This window comes from Periophthalmus magnuspinnatus, chromosome 6 (assembly GCF_009829125.3).
Source record: "Periophthalmus magnuspinnatus isolate fPerMag1 chromosome 6, fPerMag1.2.pri, whole genome shotgun sequence".
Classification (NCBI taxonomy): domain Eukaryota; kingdom Metazoa; phylum Chordata; class Actinopteri; order Gobiiformes; family Gobiidae; genus Periophthalmus; species Periophthalmus magnuspinnatus.
The window spans coordinates 14,590,911-14,610,847 of record NC_047131.1 but is presented as its reverse complement, the minus strand read 5'-3'; the positions used below and the strand labels follow the sequence as shown (position 1 = coordinate 14,610,847).

Genomic DNA, 19,937 nt, shown 5'->3' with positions numbered 1-19,937 from the left:
GCACTCATAATGACAATACAGTTTTTTCAAGATATTTTTAATCATAAAAACACCTGAATATGCAAGACGGCATAGATGTTCAATGCCGTATTGTGGAACATTTCAGCCAAAGAAATAACTTCTCAATGAACACAAGCAGCAAATAGAGCAAACTTCTACTTGAAAAGTTACATAACGCACCTTTAAATAAAGACACAGGAGTCAGACTGCATATGTTACCAGCCAAAAACTATCCAGTGAAAACAATCTGATGCTAACATACCAATTAGCGCACTGGGGACTATTATTCCTCTAATGACAAAAAGCAACTGCCTCTTAAATAATTCATAACCCTATAACTAGCATTTTATGGCTAATTTACTGCTACCGCTATCAGAGACGACTTTATTGGCAACAGCTAAATCAGTAGCACAATATTTCAAACACTGTGTCTGTACGCTGCCTGCCTCATTCTTCTCCACAACCGAGTTATGCCACACAACCACCACTTTGCATTGGTGTCTATGATCGGAAATGTTTCTGATAGTATATTTTGTTATAATCAGGTTAAGGATTATACACTTATTATACACTTTTGACAAATATAGATAGGAGACATCTCATTTACGCTGAGCATTTGAGTTTCATCACAACATCTCAATCATAGTTCTACGGTTTACATGCATTTTGATGAACAATTTAGAAGTCCTATATTACACAAAATGAAGTGAGCTTTAAATCATGTTCTGATGCTGTTACCTTATTAAAAACATACCTGGGGCTGTGTTTTGTTCCATTCGCACATGTTTGAGTAACTCTATTATTAGTCTGTCTACATCTCCAAAGCTTGAAGTGCTCTGTTCCACTTTGTGATGTCATGAAACTGTAGTTATCAAGTTAATAGCTACCTTTTTACATTTTCTTTAGCAGAGATTAGAAATTCCAGGGCTGAAATCATCCACGTGATTCTAGTGAAAGTGTGTGGAGTTTAAAAACACAGTGGAGCACTTCCTGTATTACTGCATGAATCACAAGGTGGAGCAGTGTGTTTTCCGATTGAGAGTAAAATTATTCAAGATTTGTGTGTTAAACGCGTGAATAAAACAAAACAACTCCAGATCTGTATTTAATAAGGAAACATTATGACATAGATCAGAAAATAGTGTAATATGGGCTCTTTAAATTTGACTTTTTTCAGTTTTCCTTTTATATAAATGCAGTGAGAGTCCCTGCAGCTATTCAGTATAAGTCCTTACAAACAGTATGACGGCAGTGGGCTTACCTCCAAAGCAGCCGACCTCTTCCTCAGGAGCTGCTCGATGTTCCGGGCTGCGCGGTCCACCAGCTTGTCCGCGTCGTTCTGTTCTATCGTGTACAAGTGCTGGTTTCTCAAGAAGATCTGCACACATGACAGGGGAGAGCACATTATGACTTCTGACGGAACCATGGACTGTATAAATAAATGGACATAGCTAACCCGCTAGCCGCCACGTTTCAAATAGGAAGTGAGCATGGGCACGCTTCCGGCTCCATTGACTCTCGCTCCATTTCACTTTCTATTGAAAAACAGTAGCATGATAACCAGTGTCAAAGCCTGATATATTGCTACAGAAGAAATATTTCAATAAATGTTAATACTGAAACTACTTTAGCCACTAAGCAGGATAATCCCAGTAAACACATTTTTAAACTGTGTTATTAAAAGTCATGAGCTGCAACAAAACAGCAGAATGATTAATACCAGAACTTATTATTCCTTTGGAGCTCAAATCTTACATTGTTACATAAAAATGGCAGTATTGCAAAGAAAATATATACACATGATAAATACTGAGCCTCAAAATATATTGTTCCAGCTTTCATATACTGAATGATGAGTCAATATACCACTTATGCTGACAGGTCTAATGGTAGTTTTACGCACTTGCGCCGAACACAAATGACATTGTTTTTGTTCAGAAATAAATTACACATATTACAATCAAGAAATGAGATGTGACTTGGTTTGTAATTTCTCCCTCAGACCAGTTTTTACCAATTAACAGCAAAGCAGCCGGCAGATTACACATGGATATCAGGGCAGTCGGCACCATAATGGGTCTCTCAAACAGTTTTTATATGGCTTTATATGGCTGTTAATCTAACACCGGAAAGATTAAATTTTCCTAAAATGTGGTTTAATACTGATAATTGGGCATTTAATGTATGTTTTTTTGGAGCTTATGTTTGATTACGCTAGTAGCTAGAACCAATATGGCGGCAGGTGACCAAAACAATGCTTTTGTTGCTGTTTTTTTGTTTTTTCCCAAACATGATTGATCTGTGAGTGAATTCTGGAGGTTCTGAGCTTTCACATGAGGCCTGTCCATATACTGAGAATGAGAAAACTTGAATGTGTCCTGTATCTGTAGGTTAAGGCACTGGCAACCTACGTTCAGATGTGATTGTAGCATCTTTTGAAAACAGTAGCAGGCATATACCCTCACTTAAAAGAAAAGAAGGTAAGGATATCCCTCTGAACAAGTAGTGGTGGCTAGACTTTCTTAAAGAACAAGCCCTCTTCCTGTGTTAGTGTAGTTTCATTGTCTGTGAACCATCACAGAAAAAAATGGACATTTACGAGAATACTTCCTCTGTGAAGTAACACTGCAGAGGTTCAACCAAGCAACTCTGCTGAAAGAGTTCTGGATGTGCAGTGTTCCAGATCACATTCAGCCTGGTTGTAGAACTCTTGGGTCTTGTGTTGTTTGGTAGCAGAATTTGTACACATTTTGATGGAGAACAAAGATATTATCAATCAGTATCACACTAGAATAAAGAGTTAGGACACACTTATTGCAGGATGTTGTCCATTATTGCATACATGTTGCTTATAGACCTACATTTTTAACACCCTGCATTTAATTGTTGTTATTATTTTTGAATGGCAATTGTCCATACCTGAGTGAGGCTCCTCCCAGCCGTGGCCCTGTCTGCCAATGAGATGAGCTCCTTCTGCATCTGGTCCACCCAATCTTTAATCCTGTGCACAAACAGACAAACAATGTACTTTGAATATGTTGAATAGATGATAGGGTAAAAGTACAGTATGTAAGATTTTGATTTTAAATTTTATAAGCATGAGTTAACTGTGTCCTGTGATATGAGGTAAACATATTCAAATCAAATATGGCTTTTACTGATAACAAATGTAATGCTCATTTATTCTTAATTACAAAACATTGGACATGATGGACAAGTTGTTTGATATGAGTCTCTCATTTGGGTGGCCAGTTTCAGTGCTGAAATCAGTTGGTTAAAACCTAAATGGACTCTCTCTCTGATCTGAATGGTCACTACACAAACCCCAGCACCTGTAGCCAATCTTTAATCAGTGCTAGTGCAGCCTCTGCAGCTCATTGAGTGAATTCTGGAGGTTCTGAGCTTCACATGAGGCCTGTTCATATACTGAGAATGAGAAAAACTGATACGTGTCTTATATCTGCAGGTTAAGACACTGGCAACCCAGTTCCTTTAAAGAGGGGGTATTACACCTCTCAATTCAACAGATTTTTATAAAGCCTAAACTCACAACAGCAGTTGTCTCTTAGGTCTTAACAGGGTCATTGATTTAATCAACAGAGAGTTGGAAAATCAACAATGATTGTGTTTACATGCATAGTTGCATGTAAACACAGTTTTCTGAGAATCCTGTGTGTTTCCATGTATACACAGTATCCTGATTTCAGTATCCTGGATAAACCAGTATCCAGGTCATGAGAAGCAAGGATGCTCTCACTGGGATATTCTGATAGTATTCAGGCTACAGTGGCATGTAAACACAGTATCCTGATTTCTCTTTACTGGTGCCGTACTGAGCACGTGCAAACTGATGTAGCAACATGTGCGTGTGAGGTAATAGCTACAGCAACTTCCCCAAACCAACTTAAACCTCTATTAGAACTTTTAAGAATAATTATTAAAATATAAATATTGTTTTATAGCAATGAACAAAATAAAAGCAGTCTGTTTCAATACAATTAGTTTTTAACACCTTTATTTTATAGTATATCTTGTTCCTTAATTATTAGCAATTATTATTACAAGACTTAAAAGTCTTAAGTTAGCGAGGTTACCAAAATGTTCTGTAGCTCCTTGGCATATCCGTTTCATGGTTGCCATAGCGACCCCTCTAAACATCCAGGACACTCTGACTCCACATCCTCTGCACTTGCACATGTTTACAGGGATATGAGTGCCCTGGTTTCTCTGAGCGTATGTAAATGTCATATCTAGAATACTGTCATAACCAGGATAAGGCTCATAACCGGGATACTCGTGTGTAAACATACTCAGGGAAACAGATATTGGTCAGTAACAGGCAAACAGACTGAGGCTCCTCTATGGAGAACTAACTGCATAACATATTTAACTTTTATTGTTTTGAAAATCCTATATTCACGGAAAACTATGTATTAACATGTTGATTAAGTTTCAGTTACAGTTACATTTTTGACACTCTAAGTTCCCCCTTCATTTGCTCTCAGTGCTAAGTCACTTCAGAGCACTATCACAACACAACTGCTGTGTGGGACCATAGGTGACAGAATGGACAGAATCATACTGCTAACCTTAAAGAGGGTTTGAATAGGGCCCAGGAGAGCTTGGTAAAATTACTCAAACACGCATGGATCTAAAACCTCTTCAGGCATGTTTTTGATGAGGGAACAATGTTAAAATTTTGAATCTTTATACAGTAAATTTAAAAATCACAGGTTGGTCAGCATTCCTTGTCCACACAAATGTACATTAGTTAGAGAAGATGTTTTATTTCATGCTGATAAATATAAAAATCCCATATTTCTACATTATTCAGCAAGTTTTTAACTCCTGTGGAAACTATAGCAGAAGAAAATGCTGTCCACTGTCTTATTGAGTGCTGAAGCACTACAAATTAGACTAAATACAATAGCTGTTCAGTTGGGAGGCTCCTTAATGAAGGCTATCGAAGCACGGGGATGATCAACGTAAGTTATGTGAACTAGTATGGATTTTAAAAATACTGAGGCAAACTTCTTATAATATCACCTAATGATATCACAAGGCAGAATTGAGCCATGCTGATGCAAAATAACCATATTTCTGTAGGTAGGGGATACTCAAACTGTCAGAACAAATATGGAGTAGGGTCCACAACCTACTTGTCTCCAGGGAGTTGTTATTGGTTTACCCAGACTGTTCCACAGGTCAGATCTGTGGAGAGACATGACTATTTAACTGTATCACATAACATATTTAAATGACTTATGTTAGCTTTTATTGTTTTGAAAATGCTATAATCGCTGAAAAACAACATATTAACATTTATTAACGTTTATTAAGTTTCAGTTTCACTCCACCTTCAAAACGCACAGCACAATCATCGTGCATTCCGCTAATGAAACTTCTGCACATTGCACCAGGTTTGTGAAATTGTAGTGTATTGTTTTGTATCATATTTATGTATATCCTTGGAAACTAGCAAAAAGTTCAAACCATACTTTGGAACCTTCTCCATGGAGATAGATACGTTTTCTGACATACTGTGGAAGATTATAGCCAAAAGAACATTTCCATGGAAACAAGCAGCAGGAGGCCCTAATCTAAATAAGAGTCAGGTCTATGGATATGCAAGCCCGCTGACAGTAAGGACATATTTCTCTTGTTTTGTTTTTTTTTCTTGTTTTTTTTTTTAAAGCTCAATAAGCACAACCAAAACGAAAATACATGCTTTTTTATTTTAGTCTTTATTTATTTATTTTTTTGGCTACTGTGGCTTTAAAGAACCTACATTGAAATAAATGTCATACATTTAATGTCATAATATAAAACATTCCAGGCAAAGCAATAACACCTTGATGAAAACAAATCGGTGTAGGACCAGAAAAGTTACATAGTGCTCCTTTAAAGTGGGTTCAAGACAATCTACACCTTGCACACTTATTCATTTACTTTCTTTCAATAATTAACTTGTCAAGCGGTCTATTATCGTCACCACCCAATTTCACACTACAATTACAACTGTCCGATCCAATTCACCCCTCTCCCTCTGCGACGCATCAAAACAGACAAGGCCAAAGAGAATCTCATTGACCAATCACGACGTGATCGGCCCGGGTCACCTCACATGACCCGGAGTCGGCCAATCACGCGCTCCCCTGCACATCCGCACTGATCCAACTGGGCACAGGTGAGGGGTCTGCTATATCAAAGAGACTAATGACAGAGAGAACCATGCAGCTGTTCAGGTCCAGAGGATTGCACGCTTTTATTGTATCTGTTTCATCTGAGCACCTGTAAGATGGACTAATATGGGCGTACCATATCGCACTAACCTGAGCACCAGTAAGGCTGCTATTCTACCATCAGATGAACACCTGTAAGGTCAACTATAATACCATATACTGAACACTTGAAAGGTAGTACAGAGAAAACCTAGCAAAGTACATTAGCAAGGTAGTACAGAGCAACAATACTCCTATAAACCAAACCAACTACCATGTTATAGTGTTGTACCCTCATCAAAAACATCTCTGAAGAGGTTTTAAATGTCATCCATGCATGTTTGATTAATCTTGCAATCTCTCCTGGGCCCTATTCGAACCCTCTGCGATGCTCCACCCACAAGCCTACGTCACCCATGCTCCCACAATACAAAACTACACAGCAACTTGACAGACCTGATGCAGTAGTTTCATTAGTGGAATGCACACTGAATGTGTTGTGATAGCGCTCTGAAGGGGAAGTGACTTAGCACGAAGATCAAAGGGAGGGGAGAATCAAAATGTTAGAAACAAAAGTGATGTTATGAAGTTATGAAGCGTGTTAATACATTGTTTTTGGCAAATGTAGTATTTTCAAAACAGTAAAAGGTAACATGGTGATCTAAATATGTCATGTGTTAGCAGTTAATACCCCAAAGAAGTAAAAAACCCACTGTTTAACTGATCAACATAGGGCCAACTTAACTATAAATTGATACTAAAGACCTACAGGAGGGTACAGAACAACTGCAAGTCATACTGCCATGTACTAAGCATCTACAGGATATATCACAAAACCTGTTATATTACCATTACCCATAGGAGACAACTATAACTTACTGTACCTACTGTACACATGCAAGATTGTACAGAGCAATGCAGGACATACCCTATTATGTGTTGTACTATATAATGAAGAGCTGCAGATACCTTAGTAACATTATAACATACTAGACATACACATAGAAGATTGGACACACTTATCCATGTATGTTTATTCTTTATAGCCATGATTATTTCCATTGTAGATTCTCAATGAATGACACAGATGGAACAAGCAAACAAAAATAAACTCAAAATAACTCAATACTTTTTGTAGATTTCAAAAAAATGTTAAATATACCCCTTTGCTTTGAACCCTGTTTTTTTTTCTTTTATTTTCTTTGGTACATAATTCCATATATCTTGTGTCGTATACCTGATGTTTTCCATATGTATCTAATATGTAGAAAGTAGTAAACATAAAGGGGAAAAAAAAAAAAAAAAAATGAATAAGAGGGTGTGTCCAAACTTTTGACTGGCAGTGTACTTTAACCCTACAGTCTGCTAATCACTTACAGGACACACCAAAATACCATATACTCGTCTCCTTCTCACCTTCTCAATGGACCATGTTACTATGTACTGAACACCTGCAGGGAGGATAACAATATAATACCATGTACTGATTACCCGCAAGGCAGTCCAAAATTGTCATCCACTGAGCACCCAAAAGACTGGCACAAAGTAAGGGTAGATCAAACCGTAACTCAGTATTTTGAATCATGTTGGTAATAGAACAGGTATTGTATTTCAATTGGAGCTTCCTGATTAAATAATAAATAAATAAAAACACAATATAATGTACACCAGCAGGATAATCCATAACCACACTATACTGAACACCTGCATGACAGCCCATAACCATATGAAGTGAGCACCTGTAGAGCCCTGTGTATTTATTTATGTATTTAATTAACATGGACAGAGCAATTACATTGACTGAATCGGATGCATTATTACAGCAAGACTTTATGATATAACCCTAATGTGTACTGATCACCTGAATGCGTGCCAGTAGTATCATGTACTGAACAGCTCAAGGACTGCATATACAGTTGTAACAGACAGACAGTGAGCAAAAAAACAAAGTATATGTGTCTTTTTATATAGTGTAAACTTCAGGTTTCAACTGTAAAACCATGAACTTGGCACCTGCAGAGAAGAATGAGACTGATATATTAACCTGGAGGATAGTTATGAGTGTCCACCAGTCACACTAAAGTATAAAGTACTAGAAACCAACAGCGCAGATATAGCATGTGCTTCATGTTCATTTCCGTGATTGCCATAGTCGTGGTTGGCTGCTATGTATTTTTTTAAATGTATTTTTGATTTTAAAAAATGGTTTTGGCCAACTAAGATGTTTGTTTTTATCTATATATAATATATCTTATATATATATATATATATATATATATATATATATATATATATATATATATATATATATATATATATATATATATATATATATATATAAATTTTTATTTATTTATTTATTTATTTTTTTTGGGGGGGGGGGGGGGATTTTGGCCAACTAAGAATTGCAGCTTGCACAGTTCAAAAGACAGAAGTTAAGGAATTGAATTGAATTGAGCAGTTTATTTTTCTGTATCCACGACAACCCTGCTTGGAGATAGCTATCCTAGCCAGCTAGCTGTGGAATGCTACAGACTTTTGACAACAATTGGCTTTCTACACTAAATATGGCAGAAGACATTCCTGAGGAAACACTTTGAGGTAATGGCCTGCGTCATCACTGATCGAAACAACTGAGCACCTGCAGAGCACCATGTAGCTAATATGTGTACTTTGAAGATTGTATTTTTAATCCCTGGTCAGATAGATCATAATATCAAGAACCAGCCACCCACAGAGCGCATCATATCATGTACTAATCACCTGAATGAGTGCAAATATTATCATGTACTGAAGAGCCGAAGGAATAATTAGTATTACACTCAATACAATGGACTGAACACCTGCAGGGCCTCCCATCCCATCCCACCCTGTGCACCCTGTGGTCATGTGATCACACTGGATAAAGATAGAACTATGTGACGATGAAGTGTTTTTGACTCATCTGATTCTGACCCAAAGCTACAGATGGTTTGTGTCGAGTAAAAACACTTTTGTAGAAGAACTGGCACTTTAAACGGTAGTAAGTTTGTAATTTTGAAAAAGCAACGTGACTGAAGCAAATCACTTATGTCTAAGGTCAAGAAATGTATGTATCATGTGCTCGTACTGTTCTTTGTAAACTGAATTGTAATTACTATGTTGTTTGTTTAGCCTATAAACCATTTGTAGTACATTTCCAAGTACTGGTAGTCTACCATACAATCAATTAAAATAATTAATTAAAGAGGGGGTATTACATTTCTATGTAACACATTAACGCACATATTTAGATCACTGTGTTCTTTTACTATTTAAAAAAATGCTATATTCTCCAAAAACATATATTAACATAACTTTCACTTTCATTTTTGTTTTTGATGCGTTTTTGTATTATGATTTTGTATATTTATGGAGAATTGTCATGTGTTAGCATGGGTGACGTAGGTTTGTGGGCGGAGCCTTTGACAGAATCTTATAGTTAACCATATGGAGGGTTCAAATAGGTCCCAGGAGAGATCAGAAAGATTACACAAACATGCACGGATGACATCTAAAACCTCTCCCATCATGTTTTTGATGAGGGACATGATAGAAAGCTAAGAAAAATCGATTCAGCGTAATACTCCCTCTTTAATCTAATCACTACGAAAATGAGGCAGAACCAAAAATATGTACTATTTCCAAGCCATCTGATTCTCTCGCTTTCTTTGCCGCGTGTTTTCACCATAGCATTAGCACGCAAGACATCACAACAATCAATAGTGCATCCATTACCATTACAGCTCCTGCTTTTAACTCCTCACTCTCCCCCCATAAACGATCGGCCATCTTGGTAAGGTCACTACTGTTTTTTTTTTTCATTCAAAACAACAACATCAGAACTCACTTATTCACCTTCTCAAAACCATCTGATTTGTCAAACATCTTTTTTTTTTATCTCATGTCATTTGTTACCTTATAAATATTTACACCCGTGCCCCATATTGACCTGAGCTTGTATTTACTAGCTAGTGACAATGTCCACAAACAAGCCAGCACACCCATACATAAACCAGAGCACGGTGAGATTAATATTGCATGAGGATGGTAACAGGTTGACAGTGGCTGGAGGATCCCTTAACCACGTGTATACACTGAATACAAATGAATGTGTCCACGAATAGCTCACACTAGCTTATATATCAACAGCTATGAATACAGGGACACACACTGAGATCGGAATTTCCTTAATGGTCATAATTCGCTGAACACAATGTATTTGAGAAAAAATTTGTCTTGCCCCAGTACATGTATATTGTTTAAGCAAATATGTCCTTGGTGTGCTGTGGTCTTTGAAAGCGCTTGTAAACTCATCAGGGTGAATAATTAGGGTGCTTGTAATGCAAAAAATAAGTGAGGAATAACTTGGGATCACTGCAAACTGGGAAACGGGAGAAAGACCCAGGACACGCTGCAGGGACTATGTCTCTCGGCTGGTCTGGGAACACCTTGGGATCCCACTGGAGGAGCTGAAGGATGTGTCTGGGGTGAGGGAAGTCTGTGAGTTCCCTCCTTAGACTGCTGCCCCCGTGACTCGGCCCCTGATAAGTGGAAGAAAATGGATGGATGGATGGCACTGCAGACTGTCCAAGATTAACTAGCTGAAGTACGTCCATCGGTGTAGCCGTGCTTGTTTTGGTTGACTTGTGCTTCACCTTTGGCTTCCACAGAAACCTCAGTGCTGCTCTGTGATTGGTTGGTGAGCATGCATACTCGCAACTATCACAGGAATCCTTTTGGCTGTGCAAGGTTAAGTTTAAATCCCGGTGTGTAACGCATACATCTAGAGGATATTTAAAACACAGTACAGATATTGCACAGTTACAAGTACAAGTACAGCTATTCGCTCGGTGAGAATGTGCAAAGTGGTGTAAGCATCTGTTCCACACTTATCGCTGACTGAGGAGGCTGAGATGAAAGCGGAAAGAAGGGATACAAAAGATCAAAAAACAGAGAGAGACAGAGAGGAGAGAAAAAAAAACAGAGAGGTGGAAATGTGGAGGCGTGTTGAATCCTGAGCAGGTAGTGTTGTTAGATATATGACAAAGGAGGAGAGGACATCCACACGGCATATGATACCAAGAGAGAGAGAGAGAGACAAAGGGAGCAGAAAGAGAGAGGGAGAGAGGGAAGGACAGATTGATAGAAGGAGAGAGAGACATGAAAGCATGAGCAGAGAGAGGGAGAAAGAAGGAGAGATATGAAAGCACAAAAAGAGAGATAAAGAAAGAGGGAGGGAGAAAGAAAGAGAGAGAGAGAAGAAGAGAGGGAGGGAAGGAAGGAGGGAGTTATGAAAGCATGTAGTCATAAGTCACCCAAGGCCACACTCACAGAAAGCAATGAGCTCAACGCATCTGTCTATAGGGTTAGCAGTGTTAGTGTTAATTATTATGTACAAGTGAAACTATCTGGATATAAATTATAATATTTGAATCATTAAAATGTTCAATATTTTATTCACTTTCACTAAATCCAAAAGTTTGATTTAATTTGATCTACTTTGTTGCTGTCGTTTTTTCATAGTTACAATTTATCATACTCTTGGCATCTCTGAAAACTGAACAAATGAGAAACGACCATTTTGTTTTTATATGTAAAAGTCAGTGTCTACTACAATTTTGTATGGTTTAAAAAAAGAAACAGAGGTTTATTTGGCTACATTTCATCAAACCACTGCATATCATGTCAGGTTTGTGAAGTTGTAGTGTATTGTTTTGTATCCTGCTTTTATATATTTATGGAGATTTGTTATGTGGGTGTCTTGGGTCGATCGACTATTAACCATATGGAGACTTTGAATAGGGCCTATGCATTAAGGGAAACGTCTTGCTGTGAGCTCTGACGTCCGTCAAAAATATAATCCAATAGATTTAATCCAGCCGCACCACCCCACCTCACAACGTGCCGTCTGAGCACCTCATGTTTTTTACTATATGGAATACTCGCAGCCACCAGACCAGAGCTGCACCGCGTGCAGTCTGAGCCCTGGGTAATACAGAATACAGTTGTATTCTGGACCACCTTAAATGAACACGCTGAGAGCACTTGAAACAGGTGTTCTCGGAGCATAACATAAATGACTCCGCCTACATTTTTATCTTCTGCAGACTAGGGTGTAATGCTGTTGCACTGTTAACTTGCCAGTTGTTGTTAACATTACCATGATGATCTCTGAAGGTAAGCAGTGAGGAAACATCTAGGGGCGCTGCAAACTACTTCTGTTTTTCACATTTTACAGTAAAAATCAAGTGCAGGACCAAGATATTTCTCTACACAAACATGTTTACCATTGAATCATGGTGGTTGCCAGGTGGTGTGGAGCTGGTGGGCTGTAAATGGCAGAAGGTGAATTGTGCGTTTCGTGTGTCATAGTTAATCAATGTGAATGTGTCTCATCATCAGTGGACAGGGTCAGTCTAATCTATGACATGTGGACAGGCATTTGAAAATGCCAAGATACAAGACTACTTACTGTTGCCAAGACAATAATAAAACATAAATAAATCTTATGCTAACTTATTGCATTAAAACACATAACTTTGAACCTCTAACATAGTCACTACTGTGAAAGGTCAAATATTATGCTTTTGACTATATTATACTGTTGTTCAGTTTTCGTCAACTGTAAAAATACAGGCTTCTTCTGCCAACTCGATAAACTAGGCTTGTATATATCTTATAAATACAATATTTCTTGGCCCTCAGGCTTCCCGGTGAATTGGCCCATATTACCTTAAGCATAACGTTACTGCGAATGTCTGAAAATCTACCTTGATAAAGCCAATATCAAATATTTAGTGTGTTGTATTGAGGATCTAAGCATGACTAAAGGTCTGGTGAGTCATTCTAATCTCTTATAAATGCATATTTGAATTATTCACTGTATTGACCACCAGTCTATGACCTGGCCCTCCACTTCATCTGCATTTTGATATGTGGCCCTTGATGAAAAAAAGTTTGGACAATCCTGACATAAACCATATCCAGAGTCTTTTAGCATTACAATCATGTTGCCACAAGAATGCATAATCTGTAAAGTTTAAAGGGCTCATATTAGGCTATTTTCTAATTTAAGTTATAATGTTCGTTCCTCATGAAAAACATACATACAAACGTGTTTTGTTTCAGTCACACATGTTCACCTAACAAAACCTGTATATATAGGCTGAGTTTTCTCTCAAATGGAAAACACCCTGTTCCACCTTGCATTGTCATGCAGTGATACAGGAAGTGCTCCATTGTGTTTAAACCCCATAAAACTTCATTAAAATCTTGCCCTATGTTGCGGTCCTGGAATTGTCCATCTCTACTGAACAAAAGGTAAAAGGTAGCTGTTAACTTGAAAACTACCACTTGATGACATCACAAGGTGGAGGAATTTTGAGCTTTTGAGATGTAGACATGTGTAAATGAAACAAAACACAGCTCTGGGTATGTTTTTGATGAGGTAACAACATTCTAACATGACTTAAAACACACAAGAGTCAACTTTGTGTAATATAGGACCTTTAAGAATGCATTCATGGGGGATTAGTAATTCAAACTAATTCTGGAACTAAACCTGGACTAGACCAGGGCTAAACCAGGACTTGAAGAAGACCAAACAGCTTTGTTTCCATGGTGCAGTCTGGTGTGGACCCTGCATAAAGCGATCCATACCCCGAGGCCCCAAGCAAACCATATCAGTGGAAATGAGGCTAACCTGTCTACATCAGGACTAAACTGTGCTCTAACCAGGACCAAACAAGAACTTTGAAATCACCCTATGTCTGTTTATACGCAGGAATGATCAGCTGTTTTTGACATGCAAACATTATGAAACAAGGTCAAAAAGTCAATCTAATAGCGTTGATTACTAAAGCATTATTTCATGGATATGACCTGCTGAAATATGCATATAAATTCAAACTAGATCTAAAGATAACTCCGTCTCAGTGTACAGCATCGTCCCACAGTATATTACAAGATGAGTTAGAGAGAATGAGGCCATAAATCTCTATAATCACACTCTGATTACTTTGGGGAATTTTGGGAGAAGACTGTGTGAAGAAATTCTAAAGGTGGATATAGTGTAACTGTAATTTATACCCCAAAAAATCAATACAGACTTTTTGGGGTAGACAACTGGCAAATAGCATTAATAATTTTTATATATTTTAGGGGTAATCAGTATTATTAGGTTAACATAACAATGAATGGTGCATGATTGGTACTTTAATCAAGATTCTAGCTAGTTCATAATCTGGAGATAAGTGTTGAGGAGCCTCAGTAGCATTGCAGAGAACAGCATTATCTGAAATACCCATCATCCCATATTCTGAAATAAAGTCATTGAAGCTTGTTTTTGGCTGAGGTGATGAGACCTGAGATTACATGCTTCTTTGTTGGCAATACTCATACTTTTTTTTTGCGTAATAGAAACTCCCGAGGTAGGTGCAACACAAGGTTATGTCACCTCTTAAAACCCTTTTAACAAAAAAATGTAATACAATAAATGCATGGGTTTTTGTTTTTTTTCATTTTGGTTGTGTTTATTGCGCTGAAAACAGAGAAAAAGCACAAGTCCTTACAGAGAGCAGGCCTGCATTTTCACAAATCTTTTCCTTTGCGATAGTGTGGCAAAAAATGTACAACCCCAATTTCAATGAAGTTGGGACGCTGTATAAAACTTACAATGATTTGCAAATCTCTTTCAACCTATACTGAACTGAATAAACTACAAAGACAGGATATTTAATGTTCAAACTGATAAACCTTATTATTTTTATGCAAATATTCACTAATTTTAATTATTAATTTGATGCAACACATTTCAATAAAGCTGGACAGGGGCAACAAAAGAATGGGAAAGTTGAGAAATGCTGAAAATACACCTTTTTGTAAGATTCCACAGGTGAACAGGTTAATTGGAAACTGGTGATCATCATGATTGGGTATAAAAGGAACATCCCCGAAGGGCTCAGTCATTCACAAGCAAGGATGGGGTGAGATTTACTTTGTGAACAACTGCATGAACAAATAGTCCAACAGTCTAAGAACAATGTTTCTCAGCTTACAATTACAAGAAATTTAGGAATTTCATCATCTATGGTCCATAATATCATCAAAAGATTTAGAGAATCTGGAGAAATCTCTACACATAAGTGACAATGCCAAAAACCAACATTGAATGCCTGTGACCTTTGATCCCTCAGGTGGTACTGTATTAAAAACGGACATTAATGTGTAAAGGATATTAACACGTGGGCTCAGGAACACTTCAGGAAACCACTGTCAGTTAAAACAGTTCGTCGCTACATCACATTTCAAATTGTTTTTGGAAATCATGGACATCGTGTGCTGCGGGCCAAAGAGGAAAAGGACCATCCGGATTGTTATCAGCGCAAAGTTCAAAAGCCTCTGTGATGGTCTGGGGGTGTGTTAGTGCCCATGGGTAACTTGCACATCTGTGAAGGCACCATTAATGCTCAAAGGTACATACAGGTTTTGGAGCAACATATGCTGCCATCCAAGAAACGTCTTTTTCAGGGACGTCGTTGCTTATTTCAGCAAGACAATGCCAAGCCACATTCTGCACGTGTTACAACAGCATGGCTTCGTAGTAAAAGAGTGCGAGTACTAGACTGGTCTGCCTGCATCCAGACATGTCTTCCATTGAAAATGTGTGGCACATTATGAAGCACGAAATACGACAACGGAGACCCTGGACTGCTGAGTTGTACATTCAGCAAGAATGGGAAAGGATTCCTCCTGCAAAGCTTCAACAATTAGTGTCCTCAGTCCCCAAATGCTTATTGATTTTTGTTAAAAGGAAAGGTGATGTAACACAGTGGTAAACATGCCCCTGTCCCAGCTTTATTGGAACGTGTTACAGGCATCAAATTGAAAATGACTGAATATTTGCATAAAAACAATGAAGTTTGAGGAGTTAGTCCTGAGGAGTGTGCATTTACAGTTTTTATAGTGTGTGTTAGTGCAAGGGTGTGAAGGAGGACCTTTTGGTCTGCAGAGAGTTATGTAAGCTCTCATGCGACAGCAGAGCCACGGGATCTCACAGTCCTGTCATTGAGTTCAAACAATGTATTCTATGTGTCTGCATTTTATCAGTATTCATGCATTATTAACAGCAGCATCAGTACATTGTACAACATACAAGTTTAAAGTAGCGCGCACTGCAGGTAGATACTTTATAATTGTTAGATCTATTGTGAGAAGCCCCTTTTCTGCGTAGTGGGGCTGGTAGAAAGCGGTTTAGCCAAAATATCTTTCCTCCAAACCTAAAACGAGCCCGTATGCCCATATATATGTAAACACTGCTCTCTGCCTCTGACCCAGGGCTGGGGCAGGGGGCGGAGCTGAGGCTAACAGTGAGAGTTGTGAGAGAGAAAATCAGAGGAAAGTTATTTTATTTTATTTTATTTTGGGGTTCTAATTATCAGATTAAGCTATCAGTGACATTTTTCTGTGTGGCGTCATAATTTACATTGGCCGATAAGTATCGCGATCGATATTATCGTCCTTCCCTAGCTTTGTGCTGTACTGTGGAATAGAATAGCAAAAGGAGCATGTGTTTTTTTGCAGTACTGATACTTGCTCAAATGAGTATCTAGTATTGGCAACCCTAGATCACAGCAAGGACACATGCAAATCAAGGTTTTTCAGTGCAAAAACCTAACTAAAATAAAAAAAACATGCTTCCATTTTTGTTTATTTTGTCTATAAATAAAAAAAGTTACATACCGTGGCTTTCAAGGTAGGAGTGTGCTATAATATCAATATATAATATAATATAATATAATATACATAATGCCTAAATGAAATTTCAGAGGACGAAGAAAGCTCGATAGAGGACAAGTCTGTAGAAGACGATGTTGAGACATCCGCTCCACGGATTTCACAAGTTCTGAGCTTGGTTGAAACACTTATGGAGCAACAAAAGGCCCTTAAAGATTTCATATTGAGCGAGCACAAAAGATTTGAGGAAGAACTGGAACAAAAAAACAAGCATATTAAGGAACACAACAGAGTATTGAGGGGCCTCATTTTGAATAACTACGTGCAGTTGGAGGAAAAAATTGAAAATACAATTTCCAGCTCCAAAAATGAGAGTAAAACAAAAAGGGAACGTCTCGAAAGCCTTGAAGAGAAAATTCAAATTGCTATAGAGCACCTCAACCCCAATGTGCCATCAGATAAAACCATCGATAATGAGGTGGCAAGTACTAGTGCAAATCTACAGACCTCCAACGAACCAGTCAATGACCATAATGCTGAACATGACTTGGATATTCACCCTATTTTAACCCTGGAGGTTAAAATGGAAAATACAGAGAAATCAAGCCAGGAACACTCTACAGAGACTGAGGATCACTGGTTTGACTGCATAGAAGATCTATCCATTCTACTGGATGAAGAGAAGGAGACGGATGCTAAGGATAATGGCGACGCAAGGGATACTGGGACATGTGGCTCAGTGATTAGAGTGTTGGTCCTCCAACCTGAAGGTCAGAGGATCGAGTCCCACTCGGTCCAAGTTCTGTCGTTGTGTCCTTAGGCAAGACACTTCACCCACATTGCCTAGTATGAAAGTGGTGTGTGCGTGAATGATAGGTGGTGGCCGGAGGGGCCGATGGCGCAGATTGGCAGCCTCGCTTCTGTCAGTCTGCCCTAGGGCAGCTGTGGCTACAATAGTAGCTTAACATCACCAAGTGTGGAAATGAATGAATAATGACTATAGTGTAGCGCTTTGAGAGGCTTTGACAAGCCTGTAAAGCCCATTACAAGTGTACCAAGTGTGACCAACACAACAATCGGTTTTTAAGGACGGAAGAGCTTAGCCACATCTGGGCTAACCGGTGCTAGCACTATTCCTAGCACAAATTGCGCAGAGACAAGTGTTGGAAAAGCATATAACAAGAAGATAAGAACATGCCAAAGACAGACGATATGGAGGAGATCAAGCGCTCATTGAACTTTATGTCTGGAGAGTTGGCAAAGATAACATCGCAACAGGAGCGGCTGCTCAAACTCGTGGATGAAGTAGCTACCCTGAAAACTATGATGAGTGAAAAGGACAGAAGAATTACTTTCTTGGAACAGTGAGTCGACGAACTGGAGCAGTACACACGGAGGGAGGACTTGATCATCTCGGGGCTGGAGACTCGACACCGGACCTACACACAGGCGGCAGCTAACGCTGACACCTCAGAGGACGCACCGAGAGGGGAGCAGAGAATATAATCCAGTCAAGAAATTATGTCCACAAAGGAAGTTAGAGCCTCCATGTCCAATCTGCTGCAGGAAAGTGAAATCAGTTCCGTCACTTCTCTGCATTTCTTTTGACAGTTTCAGGCATAATAAACTTCTGACAGCGCCAACTTTGTCCCTCAGCGCAAAACAAACTTGTTAGCTTGTGATTGACACCAAAGTTGGCCAATAAGGTGGGGGCTGTGGGTTACTGGAGCCGCGGACAGTGAATGAGAGCTACAGATGACTGGAAGAGTACGCCCCACTCTGCCCCTTGTAGAAGCTGTTACATTACACATGTTTAGTAATGTTTTCCTCTTAAAGCCCATGAACTGTGGAACACGCTGATGCGTGACATGCAGTGGTTTACTGTAAACAGACGGAGTTTGCTGCGCGCGTATTGCGTAATTTTATGCAGCAGTTTTGCATTTTAAACATGACAAAACAAATGAAGTACGCGACCGAGGACACTGTGGAGGACACAATGACAGAACTAAGGACACAATGACAGAAATTGGTCCGAGTGGGACTCAATCCTCCAACCTTCGGGTTGCGGGACCAAAGCTCTAACCACTGAGCCAATGTTGCAGAATGACTGTCACTGTACAATCATGTACAGTGTGTTCTTAGTTTCCAGTGTGTGTTTGTTTACATTTTGAAGTGTGTGTGTTTGTTGATTGTTTGCAGTGTGTGGTTTGTAAATATATATTTATTTTGACCCATAGCACTTGTTCTGACTGTATTTTATATACAAATATACATTTTATATTGTGTTTTGATATGATATATAAATGTACAGTAATAGAGCAGCTGGGTGTGCAGATACAGATTCCTCTCAGTGTGAGTTTTCAGTAGAGCCTTGTTGATGTCTGTGGGTTGAAACATTCAAAAGTTATTGCACTTTTTCCAAACGTTCTCCAAATGTCTTCATTTGGATAGGTGTGGAGAGGCCTGGACTTACTCATGATAAAATGATTGCACAACTCTCATTTTTATAGGTATTGAACTCAAATTTGAAATGTAAGTGGTCAACAATCTTGTCAGTTGAAATATAGTGTATTTTTGGCCCCAGCTCCTACTGCAGCTTTCTACACCTTCATTTTCACAAAATTTTTTGGCGAGGATGAGAAAAAAAAAGTTTTATGTGTGTTCCAAAGTGTATAAATGGTCAGCAGACAAACTTACAGTGATTCTGACACCTGTGGGTAAAACTATAGGATGTTACCTTTACAAAGACCCCAAACTAGTGCAGTTACTACTGAGGGTTCAATAGTGGTGATTATTTAAATTTGGAGAGGTCAGAACAAAAGCAATTTCACCAAAATGACCCGGAATGCTAAGGGGTCACAAATGTTGAAATTGTTCTTATTGTATAACACATTGATTGTTCCATATTTGACATATTGCATTGAAGTGTGGGGAAGTGCTTGTAAAACCTACATTGAACCA

At 38.6% G+C, this 19,937-nt stretch overlaps 1 protein-coding gene across 1 annotated transcript in view; it reads right to left on the bottom strand.

Annotated features, from left to right (window-relative positions):
* Window positions 1-19,937, bottom strand: part of LOC117371814 (voltage-dependent calcium channel subunit alpha-2/delta-1) — a 169,562-nt gene that overhangs the window by 127,035 nt on the left and 22,590 nt on the right. The window contains exons 2-3 of the mRNA XM_055222580.1: window positions 2,920-3,001; window positions 1,262-1,378 (exon numbers count right to left, since the gene is read on the bottom strand). Of these exons, the coding sequence (XP_055078555.1) occupies window positions 1,262-1,378; window positions 2,920-3,001 (199 nt within the window). The remainder of the gene's footprint in view (window positions 1-1,261; window positions 1,379-2,919; window positions 3,002-19,937) is intronic.